Source organism: Phocoena phocoena, chromosome 4 (genome assembly GCF_963924675.1).
Source record: "Phocoena phocoena chromosome 4, mPhoPho1.1, whole genome shotgun sequence".
Lineage (NCBI taxonomy): Eukaryota > Metazoa > Chordata > Mammalia > Artiodactyla > Phocoenidae > Phocoena > Phocoena phocoena.
Window position 1 is genome coordinate 64,849,296 of NC_089222.1, and position 21,160 is coordinate 64,870,455.

Consider the following 21,160-nt stretch of genomic DNA (forward strand, 5'->3'; position numbering starts at 1 on the left):
TGCCCTCACCCCATTTCAAGGTCTTCCCCACCATCCAGCACTCTAGTCTCCAACCCCAGGAGTAGCACCCCTTGCACAGAGGACAGGACAGAGCAACCCGGAGAACAGAATTTCCATTCTCCTAAAGCTTTCTCCTTCATGGAGACCTTCTCCCAAATGTTCCGTATGTTCTAGGTAGAATGATTCTGCTCTTTGTGGGCTAGACAAAGGCACCAAGGGACCCTCTATGGAAAGGTTCCCCAAACCCTGGGATCAGGAGGACACGCAGCACGTGGGGTTGGGGCAGAGGAGGGCTGGGGGCAGTGACCACATCTAGGCTTGGTTTCAAGGCTCCAGCTTGAGGCTAATCAGGTCAGTTCAGGAGGGGTGCTCTGCCCCTAGGACTGGGGTGGGGACTCTCATAATTCTTGCTTAAACCCTGCTTATTATTTTTTAAAACCTGGATTCCAGATCACCCTGCCATCTGTTCACCGCCCCAGAGCTGAACACTGGGAGGCAGAGCTGCTCTGCCCCTTGCCACCCCTCCCCTCCCCTTCTCTTGGGGCTTCCCACTGACTGGGCGTTTCCTTCACTGATGAGACGGGTGCCCTGCTTTCTCAAGGGTGGGATAGGACAGGAGGTCTCAACCAGGTGCCTCTGCCACGTCTCTTAAATCAAGAAAAGACTTGCAAGGCTGGGAAGTTAACTGACGTCTCAGAACTTGGTCTGATTCTGGGAACCATAATAATGGCCCACGTGACAGGCCCTAGGCTAGCACTGTGTCTATTTTAATGTTCACGAAACCCCTGTGGGAGGAGAAACGATTATTACCTCCGTTTTACAGAGGAGGAAACCAAGGCACAAGGACATTAAGTCCCTTGGACCAGGTCATCAAGCGGTCTGTGGTAGGGTTGGGATTGGACCACAGGTCTGCCATGTCCACAGCCCACTTGGTTACAGTTGGCCTAGCCTCTCCATCTCGAAAAAGAAGAGAACATACCTTTCTCCTTGTCTCCCTCCACTCTTGGGGTTCACCAAAACCAGCAGGGGGTGGGTACCCGGGGTGGGGATGATCTTATACTTAAAAGGCAAAAGAAAAAGAAATTAGCTCTGTTTCAGCCAATAGGAGGAACGCGATGAGAGTGGAAGCTAAGACAGCTCCCGGGAGAGAAGCAGTTCCAGGCATGGAGAAGAGGAGGTCAGGAGGCAGTAAGGTGCTGGTCCACTGGCTGAGTTTTCTGAGGGATTAAACAGCTAAGTGTCTCCAGCCTAATGGCCTTTAAGTAGTGTTAATGGTGACAAGCGTTTGAAGTTGGGATCAGAGATGGGGCAATGGCATTACAACTTCAAATTATTCACAATGGTGTGGCATCGTGCCCACAGCACAAGATTAGATTTTGTGAGGGATACAACTGATTATGATCTTAAAAGTCAGGGCCATCTGGCCTACACCCAAATAAAATAACAGCCATGGAGTTAACTATACTTCTACCCCAGTACCTTCCATATCCACATTTCCAGCCCCCATTTTCCTGAGCCCTGGTTCCACATTTCTCACTGTCCAGGGGGTACATTCAGCCAGACGTCTCACCAGAACACGCTCCAAACCTGACCTATCTTCTTTCCCCACAAAACTGGCCCTCTCTCCTGGCTACTGTTATTATTCATCCAGTCATACAGGGAAGACCCTGTCCTGCCAATTCTTTCCCTGGAATGTCTCTTTATCTCCGGCAGCTGCCACAGTGCCCACACTGCTCGGGCCTTGCCCACCTCAGGGGAAGCCCTGTATGCTGCCTCCATGTAGTTCCTTCCCAGGACATCACTAGAAACCTTTAAAGACGTCTCATTACCCAGAGGATAAAATCCAGATCTCCTAAGCCGGCATGCAAGGCATTTAAGTGCAGCCCCAATCTACTGTTCTCTCTTAATTACTCTAACCTTCACAGCCGTTCCAGCCAAGCCTGGCTCGTACCTTCTAGGGAGTTAATTCCCACCCTTTGGGGCTGCTCACACTGGTTTCTTCTCCTCCTGAAATGCCCACTTCCTTCTTTGCAGCCTCTTAAAAAAGAACTCCTCATTCTCAGGGCCCAATTCAAGAGCTCCTTCCTCTATGTTTTCCTTGATCATTGCAACGAAAACTATCGCACTTGAAGCATATATTGGTTTGGCCAAAAAGTTCATTTGGGATTTTCCATAAGGTCTTATGAAAAACCAGAACCAACTTTTTGGCCAACCCAATAATATCTTCTGGGTTTCTTTTGTTGTCATTTATTTGTATATGTCTTTATTTTTTATTTTCTCAGGTAAATATCACAAAACATCAAACGGATTTTAATGCCTCAGGAGCAGGGCATGTGTGTGTATAACCTTTCTACCAAGGGCCCCACTGCCCCAGATACAAGAGTGGGTACTCGATAAATACTTGTTATCTTCAGCAGAAAGACACACCGATAGAGATGCAGCTTTGCTCCGTATTCACTATCTAATGCCTACTTTTCCAGATTGCATGCTAAAAATTCACCAAACACAGGGCCATATTGTTTGAAATGGACAGCAGCATCCTTTATAAATTTTGGGAATTTTCTCATCTGCCAAGGGTGATTATTTGTGTGAAACCCAGAAGCATCTTGGAGCTTAAGGAGTAATTCTTTATCTCTGGGGGTGGTATTCAAAATGTTTAACAACCTGTACAGCATGGGCACTGCCCAATCAGAACAGATGCAGGATAACCAGATAGATGCCAGCTGTAAACAACTGACATACCTGCAGTGTGTGTGTGTGTGTGTGTGTGTGTGTGTGTGTGTGTGTGCTCCATCTGACTTTCTCCCTTTCAAGGTGTCTAGAGCTTTCCCACACTAAGCACCATTGCTTATGTTTTACACTCATCTACATGTTCTCATTGAATCTTGGAGCATCTATGGGAGGTGGGCAGTGCAGGGATTGCTATGCCCCCTTTCAAACAAGGAAACTTAAGGTTCAGAGGCAGAGGAGAAGGCCCCAGTGTGCTATTTCCTTTTCTGGTACTTGTTCTACCTCACCAGGCTGCCTTTCCTGCATTCCCTGGAACTTTGTGAAAGGCACAAAGAGAAGTTCATTGGTGAATCCAGCTAAAAAAATGAGTTCTGAAATACACGTTTAAGGATGAAGAAGAACTTTTGGATCTAGTTAACTCTGTTCTGGCAGATCACATTCTGCAGACAGCTTGGCAGTCCTGGAAAACCTAATTGTCTATCTTTAAGCCACATTCTTGTTATTATTCAGGGAGTATGCATAATGAAGTTTTATGCATTGTGTTCCTAAAAAGGTGATAAAGCCAGTTCGGCCAGCCACGGGATCAACCAACCTCCCTTCGCACCATTTGCCTACAGTGTGGTTGTCAAAGGTAACCCCAGAGGCTGGAAATATGGTGTCCTGTGTGATATAATCAATCAGATAAGAAAGCAGATGTTGAGATGTGTTTCTCTAGAAGCCAAATCCTGTTCCCCCCTCCACAGCCTTGGACCAGCTTAGAACGAGTGAGTAGATTTGGGGCTTGCCGAGGTACCTGTGTTACAAGTTCATCCTTGGCTGACATGCTACCATCAGACTTCCCATCTTGCCTGTCCTATAAAAGAGAGGAAAGACAAGCATCTTTTGAAAAAAAAATGCCTACTACAAAAAAGGAAATCAGAAGAAAAACAAATGGTTAATATAAAGGAAGAGAATAGAAAACCAATATAGTGTAGGGAGGAGTTTTTCAAAGTGGGACTTTGGACGTAAAAAAAGAAATGTTCCCTTTGGATTTCTCAAGGACTCTCCAGGCAGTTGTCATCACTTGCCCTGACTTTAACTTCGAGGCACTGGAAGGGACACAGTGTTTCAGAGGAAACACTGAAATGGGCATAAATCTACTTTGTTGATTTGGAAGCCTGAGCTTTGAGAAGCAAGGTCTCAGATCTGGTTTCTCTGTTAAGCACTACCTAAATGATGTAATACTAAGTCATATGTCCTATTTCGTTTGTTTGTTTTTTCACTGTTTATTATTCATTTCATTGAGGTTTAATGTCACATATAGTAAAACGCTCAAATTTAAATCTACAGCTCTGTGAATTTCTGCATACGTATATGCCCTCGTAACTACTGCCTCTTCTGGCATAATTCTGTTGTGACTCCTGACACCTTATTGGTTTTGCCTGGCTTTTGAATTTCATATCAATGGAATCATAGACCATATCTTTTCTGAGTCTAGGTCCTTTTGTTCAGCATTATATTTTGGGGATTATCCATATTTTTGCATCTAAGCATGGTTGTTTTTTATTGCAATGCAGTATTCCATTATACTAATCTGCCTCAACTTATTTACCTATTCTCTCGTCAGTGGTCATTTAGCTTGTTTCCAGTGCCTGACTGTTATGAATAAAGTTGATAGGAACATTCCCGGACATGTCTTCTGGTGGAATAAAGGCTCGTATTTCTCACAGGAGGGCAACTGTTGAGTCATAGAGTTTGTGTATTTCCAACTTAGTAGATACTGCCAAATAGTTTTTAAAGTGGTGGGTTTTTTTTTTTTTTTTTTTTTGCGGTACGCGGGCCTCTCACTGCCGTGGCCTCTCCCGTTGCGGAGCACAGGCCCCGGACGCGCAGGCCCAGCGGCCATGGCCCACGGGTCCAGCCGCTCCGCGGCATGTGGGATCTTCCCGGACCGGGGCACGAACCCGCGTCCCCTGCATCGGCAGGCGGACTCCCAACCACTGCGCCACCAGGGAAGCCCTGTGGTGGGTTTTTTTCTTTAGTTTTTAATAAGAAAGAAGATGGTCAAGTCCAGGGTGAGATGTGAGGAATCAGTGGAACTCAGCAGCATCTTTAACATGGAAAGAGAACAGTTAAGGTGTTTGGTGCTTGGCTTGAAAGAGGGGTCTTCAACACAGGAGACAGAGAAAGTTTCAGATGGGGATAAATAGAGTTTAAGTTTGCATCTTTCATTTCCAAGAAGGGCTGTTGACACCCAGGTGGAAATCTTCAAGGCAGAGGGAGGTCCATGTTTGGACACAGGAGACAGAGTGACAGGGTTAAGGGAGGGCTGGGAAGCCTAGCTGTGCACAGGTGTTGACTGAGGTTCCATATATGCGATCTGCCTGCAAGGTGCTTAGAATGAATGCGCTTTCCTTGCTGGGCCATTTCAGAGCATTCTGGGTGGCCAGCGGTTGGAATCATTTTAGTCAGGGAAGTTTTCCCTGACAATCTGACTGTGCAGCACTGACCTCTTTTAAACCTGGGCTGAAAACACAAATCCTAAGAGTTGCTGAGGGAGCCCTCGGACGGGTGTGAATGTCTGAATGCTGCCAGCATCTGAAACATGAGCTGGGGTTGCAGGGGAGCCAGAGCCCCATCGGGGTGGCAGCACTTACCCGGGTGATGGGGCATATTGACGTGGGCAGCAAAATATGGTCTCTGAGCTCCCCACCGTCACACAAAGTTGACAATTCACATTTGCGGTGAAACTGGAGGAAAAGATGAAGATGAGAGTTAAGTGAAGGTGATCAAGGAAATGTCAAGTGTGAGGGTTTAGAAATTTACTAGGGAGGCAGGTTGTCTAGTGCTCCTCTAAATCCTGAGGCACTGCTGGCTTTCACAGTATAGTAGAGAGAGAGAGAGAGAGTGTGTGTGTGTGGTGTGTAGTGTGTACCGGTGTCTGTGCTTGGTTATGGGTGCCAAGTTTGCTGTGGGCAGAGAAAGGAGACCAAGTGCTGCCTACGGCAGCTGGAGCAAAACGGTCCCGAGCAGGCCTGTGGCCTGTCCGTATGGCACCCCCACGTGGATTCCAGAGCCCCCATGGGATATTTGCTCCCTAGGCTCTGAGACACTGGAAGGAAGGAGATCTTGTTGAACAAACTCATGAGAGGCTGGAGGTAAACCCCATGACTCGACCTCTGCATTTTAAGAGTTCTGCAGTCTGACACACGTCCTTTCTGAGGCTGATACCCAGTCAAGGGGACATGACACGGCACTGAGTCTGCTTTGGAAGGCAGGTCAGGCAGCTCCAGGTGTCCAAGGTGGACATTTGTCATGGATGATGGCAGTGGGCACAGGCCTCTTGTCCAGGCAGTGGAGTTGCTCTCAGGAGTATGCCTTCCTCTGATGCAGGTGACTGAGTATCTAATTCCTCTCCCACTCTGTCAGTGCCCCCGGCCCAGACGACACCCCCGCGAAGGAAGTTAATGGTTCAGCCTGCTGTTCACAGCTGCCTGGCCACAAAGAGAGCAGACTGGTCAGCTTCGTCTTAAGCAGCCCTGGGGGGTGCCCTCTCTCTGGGCATCTTGGTGATTTACTGGAGGCAGTTAGACTTAGGGCACTGAACAGGGGCTCTAGGCTCCCTCTCTAGCCTTGCCCACGTAGCTCTGCTCTTGCCCTCTGGCAGGATGCTTGAGCAAAAAACCACACTGAAAAGCAGCAGGGCTGCCCTGGGCGCCAACCCACCGTCATCCGGCACCACGGGCAGTGCCGCGCGGTGACACTCTGGTAGCACTTGATACTTTTGTGGCACCAGTCACACTTGACAGAGGAATTCCCTTCCACCCACGCGTGCTGCATCCCCTGCAGGAGGGAAGCGAAGGATACCAGGGAAGGCTGCAGAACCACATCACAGGGCCCTGGGCCTGAGGAGAAGGGTCTGGGAGGAGCGCACGGAGCGGGGAGGCCAGAGAGGGTTGGTTCCTGTTTAGTGGATGCACTTCTGGATGCCAGGCTGCTTTGCTGAATTGCACCAGTGTGGTCACTCCCTACCTAACCTCTATCATGCTAATCGAGGTGGATAGAAAGCCACTTTGCCTGCTCTTTGAACAGTTCACCCCCTCTGGCAGTCAAGCCTCTGAGCATCTCGTCTTGCAGTTCATCTGTGTGTCACTGGAACTCTTTGCAAAGGGATGTGTTTGTGTGTGCCCTTTTCTGGAAGGCAGCGGGGTGCAGGGAAACGCAGCAGGGCTTGGGCTACAGACAAAACTGGTTGGAGTCATTGATCTTCCACTTTGCAGCGGGGTGACCTTTGGCCAGTTCCTGGACCTCTCTGAGTCTCAGGTCCTTCATCTGCAGAAATTGGCATAAAATGCCCCACCTCTGGGTTTTCTGGGAGGATTCAATGAGACAGCACATTTGAAAGGGCCTTCCTGGCACAGTCCTGGCCCTTGGGGGGGGTGCCCCTGATGGGGAATTCCTTCCCCCTCTGTCTTCTATGGGCCGGTGCCTCTCAGCCTTAGCAGCCCCTCAGGACCACCTGGCCGGCATCTAGAAGTCCTAATGCCCAGCCCTCACTCCAGACAAAATAAATTAGAGTCTCTGGGGATGAGACCCATCATTAGTATGTTTTAGAGCACACTGAGTGATTACCATATGCAGCCAAGGTTGAGAAGCACTCAGGAAGGAAGTTAGAGAGAAAGCCCAAAGGGATTAGTGTGGGTCATCAGCCAGCAGCTTTCACATCTGTTTCCTGGAGAGCGGGTTGTACCTGCCTCTTGGCCAGGACATGCCCCTGAAGCAGCCCAGGAACTTGGGAAGCAGGTGTGAATGCATGTGTACGTGTGTGACTATAAATGCAAAGTGACCCATGACACCAAATTCTGGGGGTCTGAGCCCTCAGTTAAGTCCCCCGGGAATTCTACAGAACTCCTCAAAAAATTTTTCACCAGGGTATCCCGAATAGCGGAAGGGGTGGATATGGACTCTGGGGGAACGTGGGGACGTAGCCTGAAGTGCCAACTACAAGCACAATATTAAAAACACATGGAATATTTGCATGATACCATCCATGCCTGTATTAGATAAAAGTTTTAAATTACTTATCAATTAAGTTACTGTGTCCTGCTTCCAAAAGATTTTCGGTAAAACTGTTGTTCTAGAAGATGTGTCACATGTACTCTGTAGTTTCTCCTTCTGCCATTCACCCCTGAGGGTATAAAGAACTCAGTTTGCTAATCAATTTGTCATCTACGTGGTCACAATGAATTTGTTCTGAGATTATTATTATTTTTACTTTACAGAGAAAAAAATATGAGGCTGCAGAGAGGTTAAGGAACTGGTCCTAGGTTCCAAGGCTGGTAAGTGGCCAAGCAGGGACTCATGGCCAGGTCTCCTGACTCCAAGTCCACGGTAGTCTCCCAACACCACATTACCTTCGCCATCCTCTTCCAGGATCAGAAGAGATGGTTAAAGACTTAGGTTGCCCCTGGAGACTCAGAAGGTCGTGAATGTGCCCCGCTGGTCCCTCAGAGGTCTCCCTCTGTTCCAAGTGTGGCAATGGCAGGAGTGCAGGCTTAGGGCCTGAGCCCAGGAGGTGCACCATATGTCCTAGTGAAAGGCATGGACATGGAACGGTGTGTGTATGGGCGTGGTACGGAAGGAGTAGACAAGAGGCCACGCGGTGTCTCACAGGCATGCATGCGTGTCCCTGGAGGTGCCCTTCTCTCTCGGAGTCCTACTGGGGGAGGGCTGGATACCACTCCCACCTGCTAACCATCTCCTGACTCAGATTCCTCAATGGGGTTTTCCCTCTGCAGAACTCGGAGTGCCTTTCCCCTGCTAATTTGAAGAAGAGTCCATTTCCAGACTCAGTGAATGGTACCAGCCAATGGCCACCTTAGAAACCTGGTAGCCATTTCCAACCTCTCTCCCTCTCTCATCTCCTACATGATTGTCACCAGGTCCTTGTGGTAGGACCTTCCAAATTATCTCTCAGACTCTCCCTTTATGTCTTCCACCTTAGCCAGTGGGACAGCCAAAACACTCAACAACTGGCATGGCTGGAGGACACTCACTCAGCACAGACACAGCCATCACTGTGCTACTGCAGACATAGCAGAGCATAGTGGGTGAGTGCACACCCCACCCAAGGCAGGCCCTAGGGCAGCATTAACTCTTGCCTGAACTGTTGGAAAAGTTTTTTCATCCCCTCTGATCTGATCTCTCTCTGGCACCATGGTCAGAGCAATTAACCTAATTTGCAAACCCAAACACCTCCTCATGTACTCAAAGCTCTTCAACGGCCCCTTAGCTACAAATGAAACCCCTTCCCAAGTCCTCAGCTGGCCTCAAAGGACCTGGATCTCACCAGTTCTGCAGCACATCTCCCGCCGCTTCCCTCTAAGCATCCTCTATCCCAGTCACACGGAACCAAGTACAGATCTGAGAATAAGCCGCGTCTCCAGGAAGGGACTGTATAAAGCTCCCAAAGCCCCTTCCTGCCCAGGAATCTGTGGAGATGGACATGTTGCCTGGGACACAGCATGCAGGAGAAGAAGGCAATAGGTATCACCAACCTCGCCGCCCCTTTTGGTTTTTGAGTTCGTTTTGATACACCCAGGAATGTTTTTGGATACACAGCGTTCATGGACAGTGTATTTACAGTCTGAAAATAAAAATAAGAAAAGTGACTGTGAGTGACCACGTAGGGAAGGTCAGCCATCCCCCTGCCCCCCACCCCAGCTGAGGCCCGTGCCTCCCTCTGCGTGGCCAGTCAGGGGCAGGGGACATATGGAGCTGACCTTGCCTAATGGCAATTCAAGTCTCCAGTTGTTCACTGAGAAGAGTCCATGGCTATCTCCCAGACATGCTCCCGCACCCTCCCCCCTGCCACACTGCCTTCCACCGCGGGTGGTGAACGCAGCAGGAAGACATCCCCAGAAAGGTGCTTTCCGCTTAAGGGGAGTGAGGAGTCATCCTGGCTATGCCAATGCCACAGTACTGAATGTCAGGATGTTGGGGCGTGGACAGCAAGGCGTGGACAGTTAGGGGTCTTCCTAACTCTGGAGACAGGGAGGCCTGAGCCTGAACTCTGGCTCTGCCCTTTGTAACTACCCACACGATCTAAGGTAAGTTCCTTCAACGCTCTGAAATTCAGGGTTTTCTACAAAATGGGAAGAAGATTGCTTTCTCTTTGCAGCATTACATAATTTGTATAAAGCACCATGTGTGTGGGTCAGAACAGCTATTCCACAAATGACTGCTGTTGTTACTGTTTACTTCTGTGCCAACAGGCCTAGAACGTACTAGGAATGAGGTTGGGCCTATGAACGTGGGTGAGAGCTGGATTTGAAATAGGTGCTGGAACGACAGGTGGGCCCCTGCTTTTGCCTGCTGATGCTCGCTCTTGGTAGACACTGGGCCCAGCTCTGCTACGATGACTTTTGTGGCTGAGGTTACCTGCTGCCTGGCTCCTGTGTGCACGGCAGATAAAACATTTCAGTGACCCACCCCGTACCCGACGGCCCTCGCTGCAGCAGCAGCTCCCCAGTCCCTGGAGGGTTCAGGCTGAGTGCTTGCTGTCTGCATCCTGAGGTGGGGGGCAGGATTCTGCACCCACGCAGCCTGGGCCCTACAAAGCCTTCTTGCTGCAGACCCTCCCTTCTCTTCCTGCTCTGCAAACCCACCCTCTTTCCTACATGACCCCTTCTTTCTTCCTTCTCCTCCATCTCTTTCTTCTGTCCTCCTTTCCAGTCTCCCTCCTTCCTTTTCCATGTGTGTTTTTTTCTCCTCTCCAATCTGACTTTACTAAATGGATTATAAAGCCAAACAAATGGGTAATTTTAATTCCACTGTATATATGAATATAGTTGCTTATTAATTAAAAAAACAAACAAACAGGTTCTTCTGACCAACCAAAACATTCACTAGCAAAACTCAATTGAAATTATTATGAGATGCTTTTTAACTACATCTGAACCTTAATAACTTTTTCTAGGCAGTCAGTGGCCTATAACGAGACTCTAATAGGATAATATTTGTCCCTTTGACTTGGGTAGAACAAAAATCGGACATGGAAGTTTTGCTTTATTTTCTGCTGTTGGAATAACATGGCAAATCCCTCAAGCTGGGAAGCAGAGATGCCTAAACTTTTCTGGGAATGGCTCAATCATGTATAGAGCAAGACAGTTCCTGGGAAAAGGGGTCTGAAGGAAGTTTACTCACAAATGCAGCACAGGCCTTGCTTCCGAGCGCCCATCAGCATGACATGGCAGAAGTTGCAGTAGGTTGGTTTCTTGAAATGCTTCATGGTCCAGGCGTGCCTCCCGTCCCCCTTGGAGCCCTGCGGGGACAGCAAGGGAATGAGATGCAGGCAGCCCCACTCTTTCTAAAAAGAGTCTCTTCTCATATTTGGAAAACAAATTTATTTTGTTATTCACGTATTCACAAATTTATTTTGTTATTCACTTATTTTACTGTTGTAAAGATTATTTTAATAGAAATGCAAATCAAAACAAAATTCTTTGTGTGTATTTTCTAAAATAAGCAAATATTAAAAATTAGGGCTGGGCTTCCCTGGTGGCACAGTGGTTGAGAGTCCGCCTGCCGATGAAGGGGACGTGGGTTCGTGCCCCGGTCCGGGAAGGTCCCACATGCCGCGGAGCGGCTGGGCCTGTGAGCCATGGCCGCTGGGCCTGCGCGTCCGGAGCCTGTGCTCCGCAACGGGAGGGGCCGCAACAGTGAGAGGCCCGTGTAACACACAAAAAAAAAAAAAAAAAAAAAAAAAAAAAAAAAAATTAGGGCCATTTGAGTAGAGTATGTGGTGGGGGGAGTGGAAATCAGAACAATCTTTCTTTCTTTCTTTCTTTCATCATCTATTAATCATCTATTACCTATCAATCATCTATTATCTATAATGATCTATCATCTATCTATCACCCATCTATCTATCCTTTAAATGTTTACAACCTTCAACTTATACATTTCCTTCTTGGATTTTATCCTAAGGAAATCATTTTTGAAAGACAGATGAGCATTTTTGTGCTCTGTCAGATGTTTAACCCAGCATTATTTAAAATAACTGAAAATATCCTAAAGGCCTCAAAATGACCAGAAGGTTTGTGGTACATCTGTATGGTTTAATGTTAAGTGGCCATAAAAACATATTTATAAGAACATTGGATGGTTTGGGAATGTGCTCATGATACTAAGTTCTACGGGAAAAAAACAGAATGCAAATTTGATGATATATTATGATCTCAGTTTTATACAATGATATGTTGTACAGGAAAAAACGTCACCAAACTGTTAACAGAGGTTAGCTATAGCTAGCAGCACTATGGATTTATTTTATTCTCTAATTTCTACTTTCTTCTGTATTTTCCAAATTTTCTACAGTGAGGAGGTACTAGTTTTACAATCAGGAAAAAATTAGCTTAGTAAAAACAATGTACTCCTCTCATCACCTTTCTGTGCACAGATAAAACAGCAAAGAGACAGAGACAGAAAGAAATGGTTAAGCCATTTCCCCCTGACTTGGCTTGGAAGCAAATTCATTCTATCTACCAGATAAGCCAAGCCTCACATAATCACACACCTTCCTTGGACACCAAAGCTCCCACCTTCCAGCCCCTGGGAGCATAGGCTTGCTGGAGACTGTGGCTTCAGGAGCATCCCTCCAGGTATGGTGTCCTTGACCTTTTGTCATAGGTTCCATCAAAAGAGTAACACTCAAAAAAAAAAAAAAAAAGAGTAACACTCTTGGGCTGTTGTTAAGGGTAGTAAAAAGTACTGTAAGGTGGTAAGGATTGAGAGTCAGGTACATGGAGTCCGAAGTGCTGGACTGAAACCCACTTCTTACTTCTGTGTCCCTCTGGTTTGGCTTGGTCATAGTGGCCAGACCCATTCCTGTGCTCAACTCTTCTGCTAACGGTCTCTAGAGGAGCCCACATGCTTTTTCAAATGCTTGTCTCCTCCTGGGGCCAGGATAAGTTCTTTTCTTCTTACCACCTCAAAACCCTGCTTCTTCTAAAACCTGAGTCTTACAGAATTAAAGCCTTTTTATCTAATGGCTTCTACTTTAGTAAATGGGTTCACTAACTGATTAAATGATCCACTTAAATATCTATTCATTCATTCCTTTGACAAACATTGACCTCAAGGGATTTTTGTAAAAATTAAGTGAAATACTATAAGTGAGGATCCTAATCCAGTGCCCGACACATTGTAAATGAAAACATTTATTAAGTTCCTACTCCGTGCTAGGCAGTAGGGGACACAAAAATAAGTAAAGAGTGCTTTCCTATGTGTAAGGAGGTAGATTTAGACCTGTTCTAGAAATGAAGAAGCAAAGACTCATAGAAGTCATATAAATAGCCCAAGACCACACAAATAATAAGTGACCAAGCTGAGCCCGTAGTCACACTGGGGGCTCTTGTTGGCCTCGGAGCCCATGCTCCTTCCATGCCTCTCCTGTACCTCCACAGACCAGGGTTTTCCTTCATGGACAGAAGGGAAATTACAGCACTCTTAGCAGACACAGCTCCTTCTTCATCCAGCCCAAGGGACGGTCATTTGACCTGAAATACCTTTATCCGCAAAATCAATTAGTATCTGAGAAAGGGAGAGTCAGCTATTTTTATAGATACAGGGTAAGAAGCAAAGGGACCCTGACTTGGGATAAAGTAACATTTCTGCTTGGGTTATAGCACCATCATGTGGCTCCTTTATTTCTGCACGTTGGCGGCTGCAGGGTGTAGGAGTAACGTTCCTTATGCACGCCAGGTTTCGGGTTGAGGCTGCAGTTCCCTTGGGAGACAGACTGTTTCTCATACATGCCATTCAGAGATCCCCAGACTTTTCAGTGGCCACATGTGGGTTTTGAAAAAAGCCAAACAAGCAAGCTGGCTTTTAAGACATCGAGGAACGCTTTCCCTAGAACCCCAACTATTAATGTGAAAACATACAATTTAGTGCCTATTTTCAAATAAATGCATAAAATTTCAATTAATAAAAACCAAATGCACATTTGTTTTTTGTTTGCATTATTCCTGAGGTAAAGTATGGTTTTAATACAAGGCTGATTTGGCATCAGGGGGAGACACTGGGGAGAATGCTGAAGAAATAATGTCTCTCCCTCTTCCAGCCATAAAACAGTGGATCCCCTCCAAGCAAAGAGTTGGTGGCACTTTGGACTCAACAAGTCCAAAATAGGAAACAGAACTAGAAATTGGTTCCTTGTGATTAAAATGTCCCATCTCTATTTCCATGTTTCAGAGAAAAAACAGGTGCATTAGAACAGCACTCAAGCAGAACTTCCACTTTGATTCAGCTATAATCTTGAGCCTTGATAGCAGAAAGTATACCTAACCTATTTGAGCACCCCCAGGTCCTAGCTCATGTGGGTTCGTGCACACAGTAGGTTCTTGGTAAGAAATCACTGCATGATAAGTCTGCTGTTACTGAATATGGAAGACGGCTTCTGGTACTAACTAGGTGTGTGTCCATGGGCAAGTGCCTTTACCTCTCTGGTCCTTGGTATGAAAAAGGAAGGGGACAGACCAGGGAGCACCAAGTTCTCTTCCAGCTCTGACCTTCTAGGGTTATAAGGAAAAAGGAGATCCTGGTTCATTGATTTCTATTTAGCACTTGGAAAGAGCTGGACACGCTATGAGATAATTGCAGGATTCTCAGTCCTTGAGTGTTGGAGATGAGGACTCAGCTTTAGTCCTGAATTGCAAAACTGTCAGATGGACACAGCACAGGCAACAACATCAGCTAGAGGCTAACCCAAATGAACTTCCTGTTCTGTCCCTCTCTTTGACATTTCAGTAATCTTGAAGAGGTATTGTCTTACAACCCGTGTGACTGTACCGGTAAACGCTAATGTCACCATTTGTACTTTTAGTTCTAATCTTCCCTACCTCATGTATGGAAGCTACTTTCATGGTAAATAAGCAGACCAGGTCAGATGCCAGTGATTTCACATTAAGCCTCTACATGTATTCCCTACTCTGATCAAAACGGGGAGGTTTCTCTAAAACACCCTGAACTTTCTTTCATGTGGGTCTTTGACCAAGGTATTCTCCCAGCTGCAAACTCTCTCTTCTACCAGCCAAATCATACCCATCCTTGAGAGCCAGATCAAATATCCTAGGTCTTTATCTTTATCTCAAGAATGGGATATCAAAATCCCACACATCCTTCAGAGCCAGGGCAAACACCCTCCAAAGTTTCTTCCACTGGTCTCACTCCTAAGTGTGAGACGTTCGAAAGTGCAGGTTCTTTGGAGTCAAGTACAAATAAATGCTGGCTATTCTTTTTCCTCTTCGGACTCAAAATCTCAGTTTTCCATCTGTTTAAATGGGTAAAAAAAAATCTACCTTATCTGGTTGTTCTGATTGTTAAATAAGATATTATTATGGGCTTCCCTGGTGGCACAGTGGTTGCGAGTCTGCCTGCCGATGCAGGGGACACGGGGTTCGTGCCCTGGTCCGGGAAGATCCCACATGCTGCGGAGTGGCTGGGCCCGTGAGCCATGGCCACTGAGCCTGCGCGTCCGGAGCCTGTGCTCCGCAACGGGAGAGGCCACAACAGTGAGAGGCCCGCGTACCGCAAAAAAAAAACCCAAAAAAACCCAGATATTATTGAACGCCCTCTGCCTCACAACAAATCAGTATTTTTTTCCTTTCTTTCTTCCTTTCCTTCCTTCCTCCCCCAACTCTCTTAGCATTTTTAAACCTAATTTGTGAAAAAGATGGAATTCTTCCCTGAATATTTTTTGCCCTTTGCCTGGTTGAGCATAAGTTTCCGGTGGGTGAATATTGTATCTGTGTTCCCTCGTAGCCCTTAGAACAGTATCTTTATTTAGTAATAATTTAGTAAACGTCTGTCAAATGAATGAATAATATTTCAGGCACTAATAGGTAAAAAGAGAGGACTTTTGGGCTGGCCTAGAGCATACGGGCTGTCCATTGGGAAGTCTTGGGCAGAAGCCAAGGATATTAACTTCCACATGGAACCTGATGTTTCTGAAAAGTGAGAGGTCTTTGACCTCAAGCTTGCAACTTACAGAGTCGTCCATGCCCAGGAGGACGAGCAATGGGATGGTGGTCATCCCTCCGTGGACCCACTCCTGGAGAGACACAAAGCCATCCCGGTCGTAGTCCATCCCTTGTAACATCTCCTTCAATATCTGTGGAATCCATAGAGCAACCACTGTCCACTTTCATCTTCGACTTCTCTGCCCCACCCCTGCCCCGCCCACCCTGCTCTTTTCTTTCTCTTCTGTTCTATGTTTTCTGGCTTGTGTTTTACCCCTCTCCCCTCTGATTCGGAGTGAGTAGAGCACTGAGGGAGCAAATGGGAGTGAGGAGAACAGGGGTCCAGGCCTGGCTCTGCCTTGACCTGTGTGGCCTTCGACAAGCCACCCCAACTCTCTGGATTCTGCTTTTCTCGTCTGTAAACTGGAACTAGTATTGCTATGTTTGCAGCATGGCAGTGAAGATTAGAGAAAGTGTATATAAAAGGCTAAATATTATATCAGACTCATAGGAGCCCCCAATGTAATTATTATTATTAATATTATCTAATGATTGAGAGAAATCTTTAAAAGTCTTTCTAGCTCTAAATTCTCTGATCTCTGAGCTCCTGTTATAAAAATTTAGCTTTGGTGAAAGCGTTAGGGGGTATTATTAGGTATTATTATTTGAATTAGTCTACACTTGCCCCTGCCGCCTCTAATCTTTCCTATCAGGGAAGTGGGAGATCAAGGTGTAGGACCCAGAGAAGTCACCTCTAAGATGATCTGGGACAGCCTGCACCGTAAACATGTGTTTCCAAGTCCCACTCTCATCTTGGAAGCTCACTGGAAAGTCACCCCCTGCTTTTGGAAACTCACAGGCCTTAGCTCCGTGGGATCCCACTCGAGATACTGGGCAATGTGTAGCATCTGGTTGACAATACGATCCATCTCCTAGAAAACATCAAGGAGAGAAGCCAACTGAAGATGTGTTTTTACAGCAAGACTCAAAATCAAACCCAGTGGGAAGATGGGCAGGACAGAGTGTGAGAAGCAGCTGGTACAATATACTGGCATTCCATCAAGTGCTCACTATTTGTTTTTGCTCTTTATTTCTGCCTTGACCACAAAGCTCACAAGAAACACAGACCGTGGATAAGCCAGAGGTATGCAGAAAGCTCACTGAACACTGACCTCCTCCTAGACCCACCTTCCTTCCCCTATTCTGTGCTTTGACTTAGCATAGAAAGCACTCCTGTTTCCTCCTTCTTTGTGATCCTACAAATACTTACAAACCAAGGCACTTACTTCTTCCCTCTTTTCCCACACCTCATTCCCACAGCTTTAGCAACTTGGGATTCATCTATACCCCTTGGGGGTCAGTTTCAGTTGGATGTAGAGCCACTGTGTTGGTCCTTTCTCAGGCACTATGATTCAGATTCCTTTTGGCATCTCCTTTGTTTCCTTTGTATCAAGTCCTGGGTCCAGGACTCTTGGAACAGGAAATTCACGAAGGGTATGTTTGCCTAATGAGTGAGCCTTTTGTTTGGTACCAAGGCCAGGCTCCATCTAAAACCTCACAGAATTGTTGGATGCTAATGAATCAGTGCACTGAGAGTCCCACTGAAACACACTGGACTGAAAAAGCATTTGTATGTCTTGGGCACCATCTAAGATGTCCACAGTAAGGTTGATTTGGGGACACAGGTTGGAGAACTGAAGCAAGGGTTAAAGGTGTTACTTTCACCAGGTAGAATGTTGGGTCAAAATAAGCAAGCCTTTTAAAATTGTATTTCATTTAAAGTAGAAAATAACCCATTTCAAAACCGCAGATGAAGTGGTAGATGGGGATAAGGAAGTGGGCAGAATGGTGGGAACAGGGCTCAGCAGAAGTTCCAATGGAAAAGAGCTCGTGAAACTAGTTGGGTCCAAGATTCAATGTGAGCAAACGATGTGATTCAGGAATGGAGAATTAGACTCAATCTTGGGCTGTGTAAATAGGTGGGCATTTTCAGGGAGCAGAGTGGGCAGATTTCAGGAAGAACTAGTTCCCTGATGTGAATACTTAAAGAGTCCTGGAGGGGTGGGTTCAGTTCTATGCCATATTTTAAGAACGGCATTGACAAACTAGAGCTTGAGCAGAATGGAGATTTAAAACTTCCTTATAAGAAGCAGTGTAGAAATTAGGAAATATGAGCTTGGGGAAGATTTTTGGGAAGATGTGATAGTACCTTCAAATACCTGAAGGCCTACTGTGTACAATAGGTACTCCACTGGTCAGCTGCCCTGGTCAGCTACAGAGGGCAGAAGTAAGCTGAGGGATGGAGGGAGGGAAGAGTTGAGGGTTGGCCTATTTTGACCTCACCACTGGGTTGGGGGAGGGGAGAGAAGAGCAGAATCAGGTTTTGTACTGAAAATTTCCCTGGCAGACTAGAGATGCCTTGTGTGTGGGAGGGATGCCTTCTCTAACAGTCATCCCCAGTGGTGGAGCGGCTGTTTTAAGGTACTGGCTGAACTCTCCATTACTGGGAGTGTTCACAAAGAGGCTGGGCATCCAACTGCCAGGGGGGTCTTGGTGGGAAGTTGAAAGAGAGAGAACTATTTTGAGACTCACTTCAGTCCACCAATGTTACCTTCCAAATAGATCCAGAATTTAACCACTTCTTACCACCTGCAATGCTGCTACCCTGGTGCAGGTTACCATCATTTCTTGTCTTGCTTATTTTAATAGCCTCCTAACGGGTATTCCTGCTTGCATCCCCACAGTCTAGACTCAACGCAGCAGCTAGAGTGATCCTGTTAGGACCTAAGTCAATCACGTCACTCCTCTGCTCAGAATCTCCAATGGTTCTCTATCTCTCCAGAGTAAAAGAGAGAAAACCCTTTCAATCACCTGGAAGGCTTGATAATGCTCTGCAAACGCCCCGTCCCTTCTCATTACTTCTCTGATCTCATCTCCTATTACTCACGCCAACCTCATCTGTTCAGTCATCCTGGTCCACTCACTCTGGCCTCCTAGTTAATCTGCTAACATTCCAGGCATCCCTCAGGACCTCTGGCACTTGCTGTTCCCTCTGCCTGGAAGGTGCTCCCCCATGACTCACTCCTTTCACCTCCTTCAAGTGTCTGTTCAGATGTCCCCTCCTCAGGGAGACCTTCCTTGGCTCCTCCAGCTAAAACTGCAGCTCCCTCCAATACTTCCTTTCCCTCCTTTATTTTCCCTCTAGCACACAGCTCTATCTAACACATACTTGACTATGCTTTGCAGTGTGTGTGTTTGTACTAGAATGAAAGCATCATGGGGGCCTGGATCTTTGTCTGTTGGCTCACTGATACACCCCCCCAGTGCTTAGAACAGTAGCCGACATATATGAGATACTCAATCAATATGTGTTGATCAAATGCTTGAGAGTCTGTGATTCTCTTGGTGGTTCCCTGGCATGACCCAGCTCATGGAACTGCAATGTGGCTGCAGGGATCCCATAAACACACTCTGGGGTTGAGTGGGAACTGGGACAATGCAGTTGGTCTAGGGACTGGTTCCCTTTCTTCCTCCCTTTGGTCTGACTCAGCCTCGTACACTTCAACCTCAGAGCCTTTCTGTTAATGAGTCCCATCTCTGACACTGCCAGTCATGAGGACAGGGCCTGTCTGATTCTCGTTGCCTTTTCTCCTCTCTACCTTCTTCTTTTTCCATCCTCTTCTCATTCTATGACCCCTGACCTGTCCCAGCCTCTTCCTGAGGGGAGGTGGGGATGAGACTCAGGCTTTCCCAGGTGTGGTGGGATGGGATCATGTGCTCGGAGCAGACAGAGCCAGACTCCTAGAGCTGGTGCCCTGGGGTATGAGAGGAAGGTAAGGGTAACGGCAAAGCACTCCAGCAGTTACCTGCCTTCTCCTGTCTTCTTGCCCTGGTCTCTCTGCCTCTCCCCACCTCCTCTCCTCCACCCCCGGGCTTCAGCAGGAAATTACAGGGGGTATTTCTCAACCAGCTGGGAAGTTAAACTAGATGAGATACTAAAGCATCTCCCCAACCTGAGATTTTGCGATTTGAGCTTCTGGAATGAAAAAGCAAGTTGGAGTTCACTCTCCTCTGGGCGGGCTCTTTGGAAGTAGAAGGCGGGGGGTTCTAGTCATCTCTGCAGCTCATACCGAGACACTGCTATTCCTATGAAGATGGAGCTGAGAGTGTTTGGACTCTCCCTTCACCTGTTCCCCTCTCCCCCAGGCTTTCTTGGATCTTGGAGGGATATTTGGAGAGCTTACCGCTTGGTCCAGGAGACCATTCTCATCCGAATCATAGAGACGAAACATGACTGCAAGAAACACAGAGGTGAGGCTTGAGATGTCCTCCGGGTACCAGGGATGGGCTGAGACTTTGCTGCTGCCAGTTTTTAGGTCCGTTCTGACGATCACTGGAGTGAAGTCCGTTGCAGCCAGTTCACCCACCCTCCAAGGCACAGAGTCTGACCTTCCTTACAGTGGGAAGAGGGAGGAGAACCAAGACACCTGGCTTCTGGGACTGTCTAAGCAATAACTCTGCCGCTGATGAGATCTGGGTCACAGGCGTGATTCCCTGTAGAGCACTCACACCTCTCAGCATCACGGGAACACAACTCAAAGCAGGTGCCCTGCTGGTGGTGGGGCAGAGGCACCACAGTTATAGACGGGACACTGCTTCTACTGCACACAGAAAGGGTGTGGAGTTAGGTAGGTTCAGATCTTGGCCCTGTCCTACCACCTCTAGGGCATCACATAAGTCATTTATCTTCTTTAGGCTCAATTTCCTCATCTGTAAGATGGAGATTATAATAGTTTCTTTATCCTAAGTGTTTTTCAAATTAAGATTAATATGTCAGTGATATGCTAAATCTATAGCACTTGGAATGTAGAGAGCACCCAACAGATGTTATTTATTTTTATTTTCTTTCATTAATGAATATTTATATATGGCATTTAATATGTACAACGTATCATCCTATGCACCTTATCATTATTACTTATTTAATCCTCAATAATGGTATGAAGTAGTTATTATTATAGAAGCTATTATATTTGCTTTTCTAAAAATGTCTACAAGCAATTCAGAAACATCCTCTACCATGTTCTAGCTGTAGAGAGGTGATGGGAGATAAGAAAGATTTGGGAGTGAATTTTGGGCAAAGGACTAAATGTTCATTTATGGGATTTGGAAACTTGCCATTTCATTCATCTAAAAGGTAGAGATCCTGTCTGTGGTCTCAGAAGTAAGCAGGGTGGGGAGCAGAGCTGAATACATCTTCATTTCCCTCTCATCCTTTAAAACCCTTCATCACGCCTGTGTTCTCTGTGGCTGACCCTTCCCTTGTGTAACTGCTCTGGACCACTTGGGATGTACCCACAGGGTCACAGCACTCCTGTTAATTTGCCCTTGTGCTGTCACTTCCTTCTACATGTTTTATGTCTCTGGAC

The 21,160-nt window shown here is 46.7% G+C and overlaps 1 protein-coding gene across 4 annotated transcripts in view; it reads right to left on the bottom strand.

Moving 5' to 3' along the window:
• The window catches only part of DGKG (diacylglycerol kinase gamma), a 165,435-nt gene that overhangs the window by 97,379 nt on the left and 46,896 nt on the right, over positions 1-21,160 (bottom strand). For 2 of the 4 annotated variants that reach the window (XM_065876665.1, XM_065876664.1), the window contains exons 6-14: positions 19,976-20,025; positions 16,589-16,663; positions 15,761-15,883; positions 10,915-11,032; positions 9,267-9,355; positions 6,436-6,552; positions 5,367-5,459; positions 3,524-3,583; positions 980-1,059 (exon numbers count right to left, since the gene is read on the bottom strand). In XM_065876665.1, the coding sequence (XP_065732737.1) occupies positions 980-1,059; positions 3,524-3,583; positions 5,367-5,459; positions 6,436-6,552; positions 9,267-9,355; positions 10,915-11,032; positions 15,761-15,883; positions 16,589-16,663; positions 19,976-20,025 (805 nt within the window). The remainder of the gene's footprint in view (positions 1-979; positions 1,060-3,523; positions 3,584-5,366; positions 5,460-6,435; positions 6,553-9,266; positions 9,356-10,914; positions 11,033-15,760; positions 15,884-16,588; positions 16,664-19,975; positions 20,026-21,160) is intronic. The other 2 variants (XM_065876666.1, XM_065876667.1) reach the window with 2 other exon arrangements.